Source organism: Salvia hispanica, chromosome 3 (assembly GCF_023119035.1).
Source record: "Salvia hispanica cultivar TCC Black 2014 chromosome 3, UniMelb_Shisp_WGS_1.0, whole genome shotgun sequence".
NCBI lineage: Eukaryota > Viridiplantae > Streptophyta > Magnoliopsida > Lamiales > Lamiaceae > Salvia > Salvia hispanica.
The window spans coordinates 2,234,001-2,252,848 of record NC_062967.1 but is presented as its reverse complement, the minus strand read 5'-3'; the positions used below and the strand labels follow the sequence as shown (position 1 = coordinate 2,252,848).

The window sequence follows — 18,848 nt, the reverse complement described above, 5'->3', positions numbered from 1 at the left end:
TTAGGCGATGATAATGAGACCGTGTGTGGAATTATTGCTCTGTACATTCCATCAAACGAAAGCAAACCAAAGGTAAGCTTTTAATAGTTATGACGGACATGAATGAATGTTTAGATTTCTCGAATAATATTAAATTACTGACATTCTGTGCTACATGGCGTTCTGAACTGGGTTTCAGAATCTTCACCAGGAGTTGATCCTCTTAAGGTGGAAGTTAGATTGTTTGACAAACTATTCAACTCTGAGGTTAAACACATCTGCCAGCAACCCCCGTCCACGCTCATCACAGCCCACATTATAATGCCGTCCATGTAGGGGTGCGAGTAAAGCTCACGCAGCAGGGGGTCTATTAAATCAACCTGGATGGATGCCCAAATTGAACCAAACTTAATTATACGGACGGACGAAAATGAAAATGAAAATGAAAATATACCATCGAGGGTGATTGGCCATAAACATCAAACTCAGTGACCCAAACATGGTATGTAGTGGCGTGGAATATATCGATGGCGGCCCTAATGTACGGGAAATTGGGCACTTTAATTTGGAAATGACCCTGGAGGTCGATCCCTAGAGGCCCGTCGTAGCCTCCTTTCCTTAGCCGCTCGATTTTCTGGAGATATCTGGCGGTGGTGGCAGAGACATGATGCCGACACCTTCGATGACATTGAACTCGTTGAGGAAGGGGACGGGGAGAGGGTCGAGCTGGTGGGCGAGTCTGTAGACGTCGGCGCCGTTGTGGGTGACGTTGCTGTAGAGCTGGTGATGCATGTTCTCGTTGATCACGTCCCAGTGGATGACTTGCCCTTTGTACTTGCTCACCACCGACTCCACTCGCTTCATCGCTGCGCCCCGCCGCGCGTCTCCCGTTAGATTTGCCTTCCACGTGGCGTACTTGGGGTCGTCCCACAGGATGTTGTGGCCCCGGACCTTGATCCCGTTGTTTTTCGCAAACGCCATCATCGCATCCGACTTGGTGTAGTTAACTTTCCCCTGCTCCAGCTCGGTGTATTCCCTATAATAATAAATTTGTGTTAGTATTTATTTGAGTACTAATACTCAATAAAAACTGATTTAATTACCATTTCAACTCATTCCCGAAAGTGGTATACTTGAATCGTTTTTCTAAGAACCATTTCTGATACACTTGGTTCTCGAGGATCGAATTGCTCATGGCGTTGCCGAAGGGGAACCGCGGCTCTTTTAGTTTGATCGACACATCCGCATCTGCCACCGCCATTCCTAACTCATTCGTCACTTCAAACTTCACTTTCCCCTTGCGCACTTGCAAGTGTGATCATCTTATAAATCTGATTATATATATAATTAAGTACTAGTAGCTAGTACACTACAAAATAAAAACGGGAATTAGTGACGGAAATTAGTAGCTCAACATCTAGTGACGGAATTAGTGACTGAAGCAGGACTGTCACTAATTAGTGACAAAGTACTCCGTCACTAATTCCAAACAGTAGCTTATGATTCTATCACAATATGTTTAGCGACGGAAATTCCGTCACTAAATCTTTTTCCTGACAAGTTTATTATTGACGGATCTGTCACTAAACTACTATGTGAAGCAATTTAACTGTTTAGTGACGGAAAAATCCGTCACTAACTGGTAGTAGTATAATTAATGTAATTGTTGTACCTTTTCAACGCTCTCCACCCGATGTGAATTCCACTCTTCTTGTGTGAACGGTTGCACTGACACGCTATCGACCCACATAACAGCTCCGGTCACATTGGCCTCGATCTGGAGCTTGGCCGATTCCGTCACGGTCGACTCGAACCCACCTTTGAGCATGCTCCAACAGCCGGCTTTTGGAAAAATGAAGTTTGCAGTTTGTTCGCCGTTGCTTGTTACTAACTTTATTTGCACGGCGCCACCCTTTCCCTTGCGTAGTTGGAACCATGCTGCACATATTATTTATTAATTACATACTACTCCTATTCAATAAATAAATAAAATGTACTCCTACTACTAGTACAAGTGATTGAATTACCGGAGACACTGTACAGTTTGCCCTTCTCCACATTGAAGCTCTGATAAACGCCATTGGAGACGACCGCGTAGCGGTTTCCATCCACTGATTTCGCACTCTCTATTTTCGCCTCTCCGCCCGCTATCCATCCATTTAATTCCTCGTTGAATTTGGGATTTTTGACGATTCCACCCTTGTATAGAGGTGCCCCGGGCTTCGCCACACACTGAAATTTATTTCAAAACACTCCATTACTTAAAAAATAGTACTAGTAATACTTACTTACTAGAGAATACATTTTAAACTAATTACCTCGAGTATATATGAGTAATCATAAGGTAGTGCATATACTTGAAAGCCTAACACACAATACAGAAATAGATGTCAGAGTTTGTGATTAGAACAAAAACACAAGAGAGAGATATATTAGTGTACTTACCAAAGATAACATTTATCAGAGTGAAAAAAGTGTAGAGGAAAGAGTTGAAAGATGTGTTCATTTTGGGGAGATAGTAGAGATGGAGTGAGTTTGATGAGTGATAGACTGAGGTGGAGAATCGGTGTATGTATAAAAATTGGGTAGGGGAGATGATTGGGTAGTTGAGTGATAATTAGTGATTGTGGCTTAATAATTTATAGTTGTAATTCACTACTTTGTTGAGTAATTGAATTTATGATAACTTTGAATCAATTTTCTATTATGTTAAAATTTATACTACAGTACTATATTAGACATAATGAAAAGTATAGCTGCCAACCCTCAATTAATCTACCTAATTGTACATGCCAAATGAGAATAACAACATATCACAGTCATTAGCAAATTATGGCATACATATTGGGTAATTTCTAAATGACCTTGACTTCACAACATTAAAAAATAGAAAAAACTGCAGACTAGCTATATCAGTAAAGTTTAGATGTAAATTAAAAAATTATTTGAACATACAAATTACACAGACCAGTTTTAGTATAATTTTAGGAACCTTATAAAAATTATGATATTTCTTGATTTTAGTATTACTAATTAAAAATTAACATCTACATTGATTTTTGTGGCTTATTTATAGTTGTAATCACTACTTTGTTGAGTAATTGAATTTATGATAACTTTAAATCAATTTTCTATTGTGTTAAAATTTATACTACAGTACTATATTAGACATAATGAAAGTATAGCTGCCAACCCTCAATTAATCTACCTAATTGTACATGCCAAATGAGAATTGAAACACATCATACTTTATCATTGATAAACGGAATGGGTGAGTACTTAAATTCACATTTTTAGTAAAAGTTATAAATTACACACCATAAATTTCTCTATATAGTCTCAAAACAACAATACAATTAGCAATTACTGTACTAGAAAACAAACCTCTAAATATATGCTTGAATTGCCATTCATTTCCATAGCAATGAGAAGAAGGAAATTATAGAAAATTAGCATTGAATATATATGTATACAGCTAAAGGAAATATATAGTTAGCAAAGACACTATTTGCATGTTTAATTAGACTCAACAATAGGACTATCCGGACTTCATGGTTCGGTTTGCTACAAACGGATTTACCCACTTACGTTGCAAACCAGCTTGATTTTTGAGCTAGAACAAATTTTTTAATTTTAAGATTGCTCACATAAAAATTTGTTTAACCTAATAAAAAATCAAATTGGATGCTGATTTTAACTTTGAATGCCTACGATTCATTAGCTGGAGTGAATCCAAGGTTTCGTCGGTAGAGGCGAGATGGGATTAGGATTCGTCGCCACCAAAATCAATTTAGTATATTTTACTATGTTAATAAATTTATTAGTTGTTATTAAAAAAACGTAAGAATAACAATTTTGGGCTTATGAAATGTCTCCATTTGTATTGTATTGGGCTGCTCAGAATTATGGAGATTTCCTTTTTTTTTCATATCTTATTCTAATTAATAAATGAGAGTACATTTTTCTCCATTCATTTCACAAATTAAAAATGCAATTAAATTGTGTGTTGAATCTTAGAATTCGATTATTTCAATGAAAACATTATGATCTATGTTAAATTTCAGTTTTTTTGGCTGTTCCAAATATTCTTTTTTTCTAGGACGGAGGGAATAATCACAAAGAAATATTACTATAAAATAAAATTATAGTAACAAACTAAGTATATCTCAAACCAAAAAAATCTTTCAAATAATTTATTTAATTCGAATGATCACTATATTGTGATAGAGATTATAATATTGAACATCGTAAACCACAATACAATTATAGAACTTGATTTCAGTGCCAAGGATCCTTTGGTCCATAACTATTGACTATTGTTATCATAGCTAAAAGAGACTCCATCATCTTCAACCTTCCAATATATATCATCTTGAAATTGAGGATTACGGTTGTCTCGATCTGGCCACAAAATAAAGAATAACAGAAACAGATTGAAACCCTTCTCCTTCTCCTCGCCTAAAATCACCAAAAAATTCACCACATCTGTTAATCGCCAAATCAAGACTCTCACTTTGTTTCAAGATCTCATTCCTTTCATAATCGTCATCTTTTGCACTAGTAACCCTTAGATGCACCGGAGACGGGTCGGTCAATGCATTAATCACATGAACCTTAGGCGGACCCACCGCATTGGTGCATGTGATGTCTACAGAAACAAATATGAAGAGGATAACCAAATGTAACAATTTGAGCGCCATTTTTTTTTTATGTTTGTGGTTTTAGTTTGTTGGCTTTTATACATGAATGTAACTATCGCAACGCCAACAACCTTGATATCGGTTTTAACTTAATTTATGGTGTATCTTAAAAATAATTAATAAAAAAGATGTTAGAGATTCTAATAATAGAATTATAAATGATGATGTATATTAATTAGTTGGATATTTCGAGCCTAATCAAGAATTAAAAGAGTGTCCGGTCCAACTCTATTTGGACTAAAGCCCAAACAAAAAGTAGTACCTAAAGCTGCAGTTTTTATCAAACCAAAAGGATCCTTGGGGTTAAAATCAAATTTAATCATGTTAGAAATTCTATCATTGTGTCGTGGTTTATGATGATTAATATAATGATCTTCATCACAATATAGGGATCATTCTAATTCAATAAAAAAAATTTGAAGTTTTACTTTGTGTTTCATTTTGTTTTTCTTGTATCAGCTTCATCAGATATAAACATCCCATTCGAAAGCGACGTATCCATCAAAGATACTACTATATGTTTAATGCAAGTAGGGAGTAGTTCTAATTTTAACACATATATAATTGTCTTTGTGGTTATTTTCTTCATAAACAACCCCTGCACTGTTTGTTTTCTTCTCTAAATCATCAACAGTTTATTTCTTCACTTTATTGTATCGAACTTTTCAAATTTTACAACTACTCACTTTCGTTTAAAAGAGTGTCGACAATTAAGGATGTTACTTTCGTTTAAACCTAAATAAATCGATTTTTTTTGGCAATTGAACTATCAAATGTCTATAACAAAACATTACAACATTTAATTCATACATTTAACATGTCTAATTATTTAATGTGAAGTTACCATTACCTTATCTTAAATCATCCAAATACAATCAAGAAATTGGAGGCACACTTTGCTCATCCCCAAAGAAATTATCTGGATCAACCCTCTTCTTAACCTTAGCCAATCTCTCAAAATTCCCCTTAAAATACCTCTCTCCCCAAACCCTAGCTTTCGAGTAGCTTTGTTCTCCCCTCTTCTGAAACCCTAAATCAAGATCCCTATAATTCAAGTAAGCCCCCCGCGGCGACGACGAAACGTAAGGCTCCATGAACTCATACACCTCTCTACTCCACTCCAAATGCTTCTTCTCCCCTTCCCCCTCACCCCATCTACTCAAGTACTGCAAATTGAACAAATTCCCCTTCCTATGAGGAAATGCCGTCTCATTTTCCCCAATCTCGTCTAGTTTCCCGCCAAAAGGATCCATGATCACGAACGCTAGGTCCTCCTTCACTAGCAGCTCGTTGATCCCCCGGTACGCGGATTTCGGGATAGGCCTCGTGGCGAAGTCCGACTTCCCCTTACTGCCGCCTCCGGTTGCCTTGGCAGCCCGTTCCAGGAGAACCTCATAGGGTTGGCCTGCCTTTCCAGGGAAGTAGAGTGTTGTGTTGATCCAGCTCATCTCCTTGCAATCTGCCTCTTGTAACCCTAATTCTGGGAATTCTTTTTCCACCAATGCTAATAAATCTTTTGCATTCCCGAGAAATAGGGAATTGAAATTGGCAATTCCGAATTTAGGTTTTGGGGTGTTCTTTCCGGCTATGTTTAGGAGGAGAACTCGAATGAATAGATCATTAGGTAGCTTGTATGCTATTTTCTGCCACTTGTCGACGACCTCGATCCCCGCGTCGTCTAGGGCTTTCCCCACGGTGAAAACCGTCGTCACGGGAGGAACTCGGACGAGCCGGATCCGCCACGCAAGTATCACGCCAAAGCTGGCCCCGCCCCCGCCTCGAATCGCCCAAAAAAGATCCTCGCCCATCGATTCCCGGTCCAAGACCTCGCCGTCCGCATTCATGATTTTTGCGTCCAGGACGTTGTCGGACGCGAGGCCGTACTTACGCATTAGCGTCCCAATGCCGCCGCCGCTAAAATGGCCCCCCACGCCCACGCTGGGGTATAGCCCCGCGGGGAAGGCGTGGGTTTTGCTCTTGTTGGCGATGTGGTAGAACAATTCGCCAATTGTGGCCCCGGCCTGGACCCAGGCCGTCTCGTCGTCTATGTTGATGGTGATGGAATTGAGGTTGACTAGGTCAACGAGCACGAACCGGCTCTTTGACCTATAGGACAGGCCCTCGTAGTCGTGGCCCCCGCTTAGGACCCTTATTCCTAAGCCGTGGGCCCGGGCACATGTTATGGCGGCTTTGATTTGGTCGTTGTTAGTTGGTGCGACGATGAATTTGGGCCTTTGATTAACAAAATTTATCCATCTAGGATTGTGCACCGAAGTGTTCAAGAGATTGGAATATGTTGGGGAATGAGGTGTATAGACGTATTGAGAGGTTTTAGTATCGACTGAATTAGAGGATTTGTTGGACACACATTTAACAAAATTTTCTTTACGTGCCGAGCAACATCCAATTAAAATGGATATATATAACAAAATATGTTGTAGCATATGAGAGGCCATTGAACTATCTTTTGAGAAAGCAAACAATGGGAAATTTTTGGGTCCTAAATTTTCACAATTTATTTGTGTAGACAAATAATAAATTGCAGTTATTATATAACATTGAACTTCACCAAACGCCTTAATTAGAGAGTTATTGTAAATTGCAGTTATTATATAATATATTTATTGAACTGCACCAAACGCCTATAATTAGATAGTTATTGTAAATTGCAGTTCTTCTTAGTTTGTAGTATAACATTTTATTTATTATCCTTTCATCTTATAACCGAAGTCTTTAATTGCTTCAAGATGGATATGTGCTAACCATCATGATTCATATCATTAATTTTCTCATTATCAGAATTGTGGGTGAAAATCTCATGCAATGGATGGTGTTTATCTTTCTTATTTTAAATATTAGCTTGGATCTTGATCCTTTCCCTTGATTTTTCTAAGAGGAAGTCATATGTTTAAACACAGTACTAGTGTCACCTCCCGTGCGATGTACGGGTCAAATAAGTTTCAGATACTACTTACACATTCATAATAAATTATTAGAATAAGAAACGATATTATTATGTGGACTTTAAAAATAAAAAATGTACTTCCTTCGTCCCTTATAATTAATCACCATTTAACCTTGCACGGATTCTAAGAAATGATATAGAAAGTAGGTTGAAAAAATTAGTGACATGTGAATCCTATTTTTATATGTGCTATTGATTAATTTAATTAAATAATGATTATTTCAAAATACTTAATATTTAATCATTATTAAATTAGTTCAATTACCATATAGATAACAAAATTAAGCGTACTGAAAGAGTAACGACTACGTAGGCTTGTTTGTTTTTGTAGTTAAGTAATGAACCATTTAAATATAGTATGTTGATTCTGACAATCCAATTTCGTCACATTACTGAAAAAGAATCAGGTCATCCGCAACGCTATCTCTTATCCGTCTCTTAACCGTCTCATCTCTTAACTATTCATGGGTCCCAATGTACTTTTCAGCTCATCTCTTAACTAAGAGACAACACCTGCAACCCTCCATCTCTTAACCATCTCTTAACTATTCATTCAATTTCATTTTTTATTTTTAATTTCAATAAATTCAATTAATAAAAACACACTTCATTAAAATAAAATAAATATTACAACTTAAAAGCCTAAAAAATAGAAAAAAATACATAATTTAAAATCCTAAAAAATAAAAAAAGTACATAATTTAAAATCCTAAAAAATAAAAAAACAACTCCGCCGGCGAATCATCATCCCCCGAAGTCGGCGGTACAACTATACCAAGTTGAGCTCTCATATACTCAATTCCGGCCATATGGGCTGCAACTTGGCCAGGATTCATTTTTGAGAGGTCCGCCATCGTGGTGACTAGGTACATGGACATTAGGGTGTGCGAGCCCGTGCCCGTGCCGGAGCCCGAGCCCTCACCCGCCTGGCTTGGTCCGCCGCGGCCCATCCCTCTCGCTCTCGCTCTCCCCCTGGCTCTAGCCGCCTTCGCCGCCTTGGTCCCTTGCGGCCGACGTCGTGCACCGGAAGAAGACCCCCCTGCATCATCGGTTGGCGTGCCCTCACGTGAGGTGTTGCCTTCGCCACCATCACTAGACGAGTAGTGGCCACGCGCCGTGCGCTTTGTGCGTTTCGAGCCCGAGGCCGACTCGACACCGCCAACCCACCTGTCAAGGTGGTGGACTTGCGGCCAAACATCGACAAGCTTGAAATCTTTGCCGACGTCGTCTTTGAAGACCCGCAATGCCGCTGTCAGAATGTCGGCTCCACTGGCTCCGCTCTGATAATTCGCCTCTTCTCCCCTGTATATCGCGTAAAATTTATTGACATCTTTGTCGGTTCGGTCCCAATGACTGCGGAGCATCTTCACGTTGCGGGGAACGGTATTCGTCGGCCTTCGGGCGTTGTAAAGTTCGGTGACTTTTTCCCAAAAGCACTTGTGGGTTTGTTGATTACCGACGACAGGATCGTACGAGATGCTGATCCAAGCGTCGTACAGAGCCAACGTTTCGGCTTGGCTGTATGCATGCCGGTTGCCGTCTCCACCAACCTCTGCAGCCGCTGCCTCCTCTTCCTCCTCGGCATTGACGCCGAGACCGAGGTTGATCCCCGCCGGAGCCGGAGCCTCCACCGATTGGCCGGTCGGGCAACCTGCGATCAGGCGCTAAAAAAATTCTCCGGAATTTGGGATAATCCCGACGATTGCCCGTACCTCGGGGGGAGGGACGATAGTATGCATCCACATCAAAATGTGGTGTTTGGTACGCCGGCGGGGTGGTCGAGCCTTGGGTGCCCGGCGACGAACCGGGAGTACCCAAACAGTTGTACATGCTCGCCCAATCGTCGAACGAGTTCAAGTCGAACCCGACGGAGCGCCGCCTGCCGGAGCCGGAGCCGCCGCCGCTGGAGTTTCCATTGCCGGACATTTTTTCAACAATTTGAGAGTAGTGTTTGTGTGTAAAATGGAAGAGGAACGAGGAATGAAAGTTGTGTTTGTGTGTAAAATGGTGAATGGAGTATGGAGTATATTTATAGAAGAATAAAATAAAAAAAAAATTTGAAAATTCGACCGTTTGGTCCCCAACGGTCATTTGACCATTTGAAATTTATTATTTTTTTTTTTATTAAATTCGATTTTTTCGAATTTATAAGAAAAAAAATTTTATTACGTCATAATTACGACGCCCACTCGCGGGCCGGCGAGTGGGCGTCACGCAACGCTCCAGCGCGCGCCACGTGGGCGCGCGCGTCGTCTCGCCAGCTCGAGGCCGGCCTCGCCGTGTCGCGTCGCGCGACGAGATGCCTCGTCTCGTCGAGACGAGACGAGCCTCGCAACGCTGACTCGATGCTGGCTCGTCTCGTCGAGACGAGACCGAGCCAAAATCGAGCCCGCGTTGCGGATGCTCTCAATAATATTTCAAAAAACATCTTCAAAACTATAATTTCTTAAGAACTTGCATTTTCATTTGGGTTGAATATCACATGACCTACACGGGGTGAAATTTTTATTTGGACAAATCGAAAAAAAATGATGAAATTAAGTTAAATTTTGGTTTGTATTGTAAATATATTAATCAGCTGAAAGATCATAAAGTTTGGAATCAATCGCAATTATTTTATGGTGAAATTATATCTAATAGTATATCAACTGTTAGAAGTAGTAGTAGTAGTACATAATGTCATCTTCAATGGGTTGTCTATATAGTACTACAAAGAATATCAATAATGAATTAAATATGATTGGAATTTTTCGTGCTGTGAATGTAGCAATTTATGCTTTATTTCAGAAATGAAAACTAAATAGCTATGTATACTAAAACTGAAAACTAACTACAATTGGGTTTAGTTAAAAAATTTCATTACTTTCTTAGTCTCATTTTCTCTACACAAAATTTGTAAAAAAGTTGAAAACTTGCTATCCAAAGCATTGATTATTCTGTTAGACTGTTACGACCTTATTTCAACAATAAATCACTTGAATCAAACAATTCAACAATAAATCCAGATTCACATAGATTTTCAAAAACAGTAAATTCAATTTCATAAATATTTTTTTTGGTCAAATGTAAAACGGTTAAAAACTAACTAATTTTCAACCAATTCGATCAATTTTCATCTTTTCCCCTTTCATCTGTTTCTTCAAAACAACAATTTTTGGGCGATGGAAATTGCAGAGAAAGAGGAATAAGGCTTAAATTGGGGTTTGTGTAGGGTTTTAGAGAGAAGGAGGGAATCAATTACCGAAGAAACAGCGATGGCCACACATACAAAATCGAGTAATTTATCGAAACTGAAGCCCGGAGTTGGAGATGCCCCTTCTTCTTCAAAACCTAGAATCGATTCATCTGCATCGAAAAAGAAAATTATTGGGGGATCAATCATGAATTCTGCAGCTGATTCCAAAAATAGATCCATCTTCAGCTCCGGCTCTAAAATGGTAATTGAAATTTCCAATTTTTTTGTATTTTTTTCCTTTTTCTGGGCTGAAATTGAGGTTTCCATTGTGTTGTGTTTCATTTATTAATTGTTGAATTGAGGATAATTTTCATCATTCAACTTGATTTAGTACCCCTTTGTGTTAATAAATTGTTATTTTGTGGAGAAATTGGGTGATTACAGCTGATCTATCCAATCAATTGCCTTTTATGCACTGTTGATGAAGCTGTTTAGCCCTAATCATGATGTTAATCCACTTGAATGACTCAAATTTGATGAAATTCCACTTGAAATCTGTTGGATTTGATTATGTGTGATGATTGTGGTGTTGCCTCTAATTGAATTCTGATATATATATTGATCAAGCGAAGACGAAGAAAACGCCTACTCAAACGAAAGATGGTAAGAAAACTGTGACTAGAACCAGAGAGAAGAAAGTGTATTCTTTGGCTGGCCAGAAATTTGATGTTCCTGAAGAGGTTTTGTATCCGTAGCCCTTCGCTTCATATTGTTATGTTCCCATTAGAATGAGCGCTGGCATAACTCTATCTTGTTTCTGGTTTGATCTGCAGCGGGAGCCATTGAGGATATTTTATGAATCGTTGTCTAAGCAGATTCCTTCTAGTGAAATGGCTGAGTTTTGGTGAGTTTTTTCCTCAACTATTTAGTGTGAATGTTTGGAGTTGATATGACTTGCTTGGTTTTCGTTCTTGAGGATGACTCGAATTGTTTTAGAACAATAAGTTAGAGGCTAATATGTGAGATAGGATAGGAAATTTTTGTGATGTGACAAAAAAAATTGTTGTTACTAGATTAGTCGATTCAACGTGGATAACATAATGTGATACTAATTCTACATTTGGAATACTGCACCAGTATCTCATTTAATAATCGATATGTACATAAACTTATCGTATCTTCATAAGCGATCACTTTGTCTGTTTTCCAACGGCTTTTTATAGTTTCAGACTGCATTCTCGTGATTACACTCCAAATATAATGAACTTAAAAAGGGAGTTTTTGTTGTTTGATGTTACTATGTTAGTCTTGAATAGCTTGTTGTGCTTCTGACCATTTTCCTTACTTAGATACGTAAATGAGGATTCGGGTAAAAAATGAATCTTGGTGTTTTGGTAAGAAAAACTAGGACACATCATGAATTATGTGGATAAATATGCAACTTTGTGACACGGGGTATAATTTTATTTACAAAAAACACTAGCTATATGTATTCGTTAATAGTCGATACAGAACTCGTGGTTGCTTGCATTAATTAGCTTATGATTCTACTGTCGATCTTGTTATTTGGTTGCATCGTATCATATGGTTTAGATGAATAATCCTATTCTCGTAGGTTGATGGAACACGGCATGCTGTCACCTGAGAGGGCAAGAAAAGCTCACGAGAAGAAGCAGAGGAAGCAAAAGCAGCTGCGATCGGGCACTCCCATAAAATCTCCACCGCCCTCCACATCAAGTAGACCCGATAGCTCCAAGAAGCCTCAGCTAGTTCCCAAGAATGGTGACGTAAAAGCAAAGAAGCGGATAATGGAAGACAGCGATGACGATGATGATTTCGTGCTAAGCCACAAGAGGAGAAAAGGTTAAACAAACCATACTCAAAAAGCCATCTGTTTGTACAACAATTACAGCTCCAGCCTTCAGGTACACTTAGACAACCATCATAAACTATGAAAAAAACGACGAATTTGACACATTCTTTCACTTCTGGATCAAACAATAAAGTTGTTGTAACTTGTAGCAGCCTTCACATTTCAAATTGTAATCCGATTATACACCAAATTTGTGCCTGTTTATGGATCTTGATCTTGAATTTATCATATACTACTATACGTTACATTCGACTTCTCGTGTGCCATCTATGATTCTATGCAAATGCAGAGTCTTGAATTGACAGACAGATTGAATGCTAAATCTTGATAGCCTGATTTGTCATATTGGTCCATAAATGCTCATTGCCAAGGCCGAGGATAGCCTCTGCCACGGAGATGCTGCAACGTGACCGTGTTATGGAACATCAGCAGAGGGAAAAATCATTAAAAACTTCCCCAAATGTTAAAGGAAGCTAAGAGAAAGATGCAGAAGAAGCATGATCCAGGTCAGAAAACCAAATTTAGCATTCATAAATACACACATGGCTCTACATGTGACACAAACACAGAAAATAAATATCTACATTGCTCAATAAATACACACACACATTGAACTTAGATAAAATAAAAAATTGATCTTGAAACTTGTTATGGTGCAAACATGGTCCTAACATGAATCTCCCCCTAAAGTTTTATGGGATTGAACAACTGGTCCAGTTTGCATTGGGTGGATGGATTTGTTGTTGCCTGAATTGGAGAGTGGAGTTTGGCAGCTCATTGATTGGAGAGAGAGAGAGAGGGAGAGTTGATGGATGGTGAGCATTGAAGTGTAGGGGCCATCACTGTTTAAGCAATAGGTGGAATAGGACAAACCACAGCTTTCTCTTATGTGGCAACACGCACTAAACACACACTGAGGGTGAGATTTTGACATGGTAAAAGTGAAACATTTGATCTCAAACCAACAGCATTAGGAAAAAACTTTCATCCCTTATCCACAATTGAATTTGTATCCATTTTCCATACAATTAATTTTGCACAGTTTAGTATAACAGTGTTTTGTGTTGTTGTTTTGTCATATTTGGGGAAAAAATGTTATGTGTATTTATTACTATCCGTGATTAAATAAAATTATACAGTGGTCAAAATCAAAAGTGGTGGATATTTTGTGACAGAGTGGTCAAACTAAAGCTTTTCTGCTTATTTATGACATAATATTGGTACATTTAATAAATAAGTCAGTTTTTGTCAGGAATTTATCATGTCAAGAAAATTATCATTCGATTTTTTTTTTGAAAAGGACTTTATTCTTACAGAAACTGAATATCTAAGTAATTAGTTAAATTATTTTTTCCGAATTGGCGCTTTCTCTAGGTTATTTATTGACGTGATGTACAAAGTCATCTTGAAACTTTTAATTAAGGGAAATTTTTAGGCTAAAATATCTAAAAGTGTGGAATTCCACTACTCATTTAACAATTTAAATTTTACGAAGTTATACACTGAACTTCAAAAAATAAATAAAAATTTCCAATTCAATCTGAGGGGAAAATCTACTACTACAAGTTTAATATGCTATTGTAGAATTTTGAACTAAGAATTAAATCTGCAGTAAATTAAAACTCCTAGTTACTGACGAAAGTTTAACATGTGCATGACATCACTAAGAAGACCAATAAAAAAACAATGTGTAAAATGAATTTTAAAATGCCTTAGAACACGCATCAAATTTTGTGTTCATTTTCCTTTTTTGTTTGCAAATCGTTTTTCTATTTTTCACTACATTTTTTAAAAAAACAAAGATTCATTCCTCCTTTGGAAAGTCAAACTACAAACATATATATTAATATTACGACAAATAATCTTTCAATAATTCTTTTGCAGAACTCGCGGGACTTGTTATAATGAAGTTTATGTAAATTTATTTTCATCATTTGTTACAAATTAAATACGGAAACAATTTTCCATTTACTATTCAAAGAGAGGAGAGAGGATCAATAATTCAATAAATAATGTTGATTGAAATCTAGAACCTTACCTTAGAATACTAGAGAGAGAGGGAGAGTTCATCTCCTGTCCCAAATCTTTTTCTCTTTTTTCATTTTCTAATTCTTTTTAATTACAGTATATAGTAATAATTTTAAAAATAATTTCATTTTAAAAAATGATTTAAACTGATTTCGTTTTTCAAGTTGCATCGATATTTTTAAGAAATGTGATAATTCAGTTTCATATGTTTAACACATGTGACACATTGTTGTACTAATTTCTGACATGAAATAAATATAGTATTTAACAAAGAGATATCAATTTATCCCGTTTATATGATATAATGGTAAAGTAGGTATTTTTCAGATTTAATTTTTCATTACTAATGTTGTACATCAGTAGTTACAAGGGTCCCTGGATTTAAAATAATAGTAGTAGCAATAATTATTATTTAAAAGAAAAAATGTGGGAGAGAGAGATAGCTAGCTAGAGAGATCAAGGTGTTATATTAATTATATATATGCATACGGATTCTTTATTTCATCTTGTAATTTATTTGTGCTGACAAGTTACATAAAAGATGTACAAACAACCAAATATCATTAAAAAGAATTTGATAGTTTTAAAGGATCCAACAAATACATGTAATTAATTAATCTGCGCCATTAAAAGTCACAAAAATTAGTCCAGTACGTTGGCGTTGCATTTATTTTATTCCAATGCATTTTTTTGAAATTAGTTCTAAATATTGAATGAGAACACCAAATATTTATGTCAATGTAATTTCCCCATCCCTCACCGTACATCTGCAGTAGAAAAATAGTTATGAGCCTAATTATTGTATCATACTGATAAATTTCTTCCTCACATAAATATTTATCATTGAAATGTATATACAAAATACTACTAATATTTATGAATAAAATGAATTTTGTTTCTAAGAACTAAGTTTTCATATTACTAAGTTTTTTTTAAGACAATGAGTCACTTGTCATATGACAAAACCATGTTTGGAAGCACACTTCATAATATAATGGAGAAAAGAAGAAAAAAACAAAGTGTGCTAAATAAAGACGATAATAATATCGGAAGTTGAGATTTGATAACTACACTACATCATAGTCTTTTTCAATAAGGTTAGTTGCAAATAGCCATATTTATCTTTATAAGATAGTTTGAAATTGTGGATTTTATCCTTAATTTCTTTTATGCAATGTTCACCACATAATTAAGCATTCAGTTAGAAAATACAAATTCTAAATCAAAAAAATAGTATTTCTTTTCTTAATTCATGGTAACTCAAAACTATCGATCTTAATTTTATTTTAACAAACATCAAAAAATATACCAGGAAGATTATAAACAGCCCGATTGAATAAGTCCCAAAAAAACTAACTCTTAAACTATTAATTAATTAATTAAAACCAAAATATCTCACCAATTAAATTTCGTTCATCTCGATATTCTAAGAACATTAATCGTGTCCATAGGTGTTACACATGGGTTCTTTAAATGGGGAAGCAAAGATAAATGGACCGATAATATTAATTATTTAATCAAATATAATATATTATTATATTGATGCATTATTGATGCCAAAAGTATCACGGTCAGATATTTTTATGGGCCGGGACTAGATTTGATTTGAGTGCAAAAATTAAGACAGATATAATCATGAGATTAAACCTTTTATATAAAAAAAAGTTTTTGAGTGGATCAATTAATCTAAGCTTGATCGACAAAACAGGAATTAATTAACTTATTTATCATTTGTCTTAGTATAATGATTAAAAATCATATCGTTCTCAAATCTCAATTAATACACATTGATAATGACACCATTTACATATATTTGCAATGATATGATTTAAAAGAACATTCGAGTTAGGGGGCCCTCAAGTTTTTTTTTTTTTGTAATTGAAAGTGATTTTCAGCATGTTGTTGAAGTTGCATTAATCTACACTACTGCTCAACTCCAATCTTATTATAAATGAAAGCTATTATCACATTCGTTTTATCCTTTTTATTCGGATTAAACTAAGATAACTCTTCACATAATTTTTACTAGATTTCATGTTTTTCACTTCTTTTTATATATAGTTTCATTTGAGTAATTTTTGCCATGTACATTATTTTTATGAACAAGAAAATAATCAAAGATCTAAGTATAATTTGCCATGACTTAGTTTTTCATTAAAAAAAAGGAAGTAACTAATTAAGTAAGGTCATAGCTTGGTAGTACTTCATTCCACAATGCTTGGACAGGGTTCGAGTTAAAAAAAATCCATCAATTCTAACTGCATCCACATATATATAATTTCAAACGTTTTAATATATGTATTTATATATTCATTAAATCAAAAAATGGAGCAATAAAAGTAGATAATAATTATGCACATAGGGAAGGGGAAATAGTTGGTCCACAAAATGTTAAATTGGGGTGCACAAATGAAAGGGTAGGGGACTTGACCCAATTGAGATGTGACTAATTAAGATCAATGCAACTGCTACCAAACCAAACCCTAGGACCCCTACCCCCCCACCCCAAAACAAAATAAGAAAGAATATGAGGTCCAAATAAATTGGTATGGAAAATATATGATTTTTTAATGAAATTGTGTATCCACCGTTGCATAGTGATTGGTCAATCATTTAAAGTTACAATTTATTGAACAATAAATATACAACGTTCTTTTGTATGCAAGAAAATATGCAACGTTCTGTCACTATTGTGGATTGGTTATGGGAGTGCACTAAGTAATAGACTAATAGTGTGATGAATATCCCATCAAATTACAAATTGAAAATGACTAAAATTTGTTTAGTTAGGCATTTGGTTAACCAAATGTTAAATAATTTTATCGTTTTGATTAATCAAAATATAAAGAGATGCGGTTTTGATTGAAACGACGTTGTTTTGATTATCATGTCATATTCGGTTTTCCCCATTACACTATAGTATTACTATTTCATGGTATATGTTATTGTTTTTCATCAAGCAAATTAGGTTGACAACCAAAAATATTTGTACAAGAAATCAATTTGGAAATACAAAAAAAAATTGAATGAAGCTATTTAACTTGTGATGGATTAGTGTGTGTTGACAGGTTGTATATTGATGGTCAAAACAAACTTTCTTATTTATTTAGCAAACTATATACATGTATAATTAATGATGATAAATCAATCTCTCACAAGGCTGCTTCATGTCTGAAATCTGATGTCTAAAATGGGTAGTTATCGAAAATATCAATAATTATATTTTTTTATTCATTTTGTTTTTTTACACAGAAAGACAAAACATTGTGTCTCAAAGGGGAAGATATACAAGCAACCAGAAAAGATATATCAAATTCTTTTATTAAAAAGTTAGGACTTTTACATTTTCCCCCCTCCATGGAAATGGACCCATTTGCTGAAATCTTCAACTTGTCATATTTGCTCGGGACCAAAGCAAACATAGGCCACAATATATAATATACTATCTCACAATATAAATAATTTCCATGAAATTGAAATTTAGTTTTGTTTTGTCACTAGCATATAGTAGTACTACATGTTAATTTTAATTGTACTTAGTTTTTAGCTTGATTTATCTAGGGGGATTAACCCAAAATCTGTACAAAAATATGATTAAAATATACTCCTTAATAGAAGTTCAAACCTATAAATTCCGCATTCAATTAAACTACAACCCAAATAGGACTGATTCAATTAAACTACAACCCAAATAGGACTGATTCAAAACCCGATGGACTAGCTCGATCGATATCACTATAATATGCACATTTACCCACAAACTCCTATAACCTAATACAAGTTCAAACCTATAAATTCCACATTCCATTAAAACTACATCACAAAGACGGATTCAAAACCTGATGGACTAGCTCGATTGATAACACTAATATGCATATTCACCCACAAACTCTAAAATAAATGTGAATCACCGGTAAAAAGTAAAATCTTCCATCATGTCCGCAAAAGATGTGTGCATATTCACAAAACATAAAACATGTTAGTATTCTTCCTTTTTCACATATCGATCGCTCTCATATGTCAAGTTACCAAATCACAACAATTTCACGAGGCATGTCTCTTGGTAACTAACTAAATTTACTTTTGAAGGATGGAAAGGGAGAGAGTGTACGTGAAGCCATGCATGTG

At 35.9% G+C, this 18,848-nt stretch overlaps 3 protein-coding genes across 4 annotated transcripts; 1 reads left to right on the top strand and 2 right to left on the bottom strand.

Annotated features, from left to right (window-relative positions):
• Window positions 1-597: 597 nt before the first annotated feature.
• LOC125214842 (endo-1,4-beta-xylanase 5-like) lies at window positions 598-4,679 on the bottom strand. The gene is made up of 6 exons (XM_048116022.1): window positions 4,460-4,679; window positions 2,298-2,344; window positions 2,007-2,211; window positions 1,652-1,917; window positions 1,083-1,276; window positions 598-1,015 (listed from the first exon to the last, which is right to left on the bottom strand). Exons 1-6 carry the CDS (start codon window positions 4,677-4,679, stop codon window positions 598-600), a joined length of 1,350 nt encoding a protein of 449 aa, XP_047971979.1.
• Window positions 4,680-5,554: 875 nt separating this feature from the next.
• On the bottom strand, window positions 5,555-9,570 carry LOC125214836 (berberine bridge enzyme-like 22). The gene is made up of 3 exons (XM_048116006.1): window positions 9,450-9,570; window positions 8,732-9,295; window positions 5,555-7,062 (listed from the first exon to the last, which is right to left on the bottom strand). The coding sequence occupies exons 1-3, from the start codon at window positions 9,568-9,570 to the stop codon at window positions 5,555-5,557; spliced, it is 2,193 nt and encodes a 730-aa protein (XP_047971963.1).
• Window positions 9,571-10,740: 1,170 nt separating this feature from the next.
• On the top strand, window positions 10,741-12,946 carry LOC125215433. 2 transcript variants are annotated; one of them, XM_048116853.1, is made up of 4 exons: window positions 10,748-11,081; window positions 11,452-11,559; window positions 11,653-11,723; window positions 12,435-12,946. In XM_048116853.1, the coding sequence occupies exons 1-4, from the start codon at window positions 10,899-10,901 to the stop codon at window positions 12,685-12,687; spliced, it is 615 nt and encodes a 204-aa protein (XP_047972810.1). In that variant the 5' UTR covers window positions 10,748-10,898; the 3' UTR covers window positions 12,688-12,946. The 2 variants fall into 2 exon arrangements, with proteins under 2 accessions (XP_047972812.1, XP_047972810.1); XM_048116855.1 differs by lacking the exon at window positions 11,452-11,559 and having other exon boundaries at window positions 10,741-11,081; window positions 12,435-12,699.
• The last annotated feature ends 5,902 nt before the right edge of the window (window positions 12,947-18,848 follow it).

What these genes read in the sequence shown, in the direction of transcription:
- LOC125214842 (XM_048116022.1), bottom strand. Translation starts at nt 4,679, where the DNA reads ATGGCGCTCAAATTGTTACATTTGGTTATCCTCTTCATATTTGTTTCT. An exon ending in TTTGGCGATTAACAGATGTG is followed by an intron (nt 2,345 to 4,459) that starts GTGAATTTTTTG and finishes ATTGTGTGTTAG; the next exon opens with GCTTTCAAGTATATGCACTA. An exon ending in ATTACTCATATATACTCGAG is followed by an intron (nt 2,212 to 2,297) that starts GTAATTAGTTTA and finishes AATAAATTTCAG; the next exon opens with TGTGTGGCGAAGCCCGGGGC.
- LOC125214836 (XM_048116006.1), bottom strand. Translation starts at nt 9,570, where the DNA reads ATGTCCGGCAATGGAAACTCCAGCGGCGGCGGCTCCGGCTCCGGCAGG. An exon ending in CAACTGTTTGGGTACTCCCG is followed by an intron (nt 9,296 to 9,449) that starts GTTCGTCGCCGG and finishes GCCTGATCGCAG; the next exon opens with GTTGCCCGACCGGCCAATCG. An exon ending in CCACTACTCGTCTAGTGATG is followed by an intron (nt 7,063 to 8,731) that starts GTGGCGAAGGCA and finishes CGGCACGTAAAG; the next exon opens with AAAATTTTGTTAAATGTGTG.
- LOC125215433 (XM_048116853.1), top strand. Translation starts at nt 10,899, where the DNA reads ATGGCCACACATACAAAATCGAGTAATTTATCGAAACTGAAGCCCGGA. An exon ending in TCAGCTCCGGCTCTAAAATG is followed by an intron (nt 11,082 to 11,451) that starts GTAATTGAAATT and finishes GATCAAGCGAAG; the next exon opens with ACGAAGAAAACGCCTACTCA. An exon ending in AATTTGATGTTCCTGAAGAG is followed by an intron (nt 11,560 to 11,652) that starts GTTTTGTATCCG and finishes TTTGATCTGCAG; the next exon opens with CGGGAGCCATTGAGGATATT.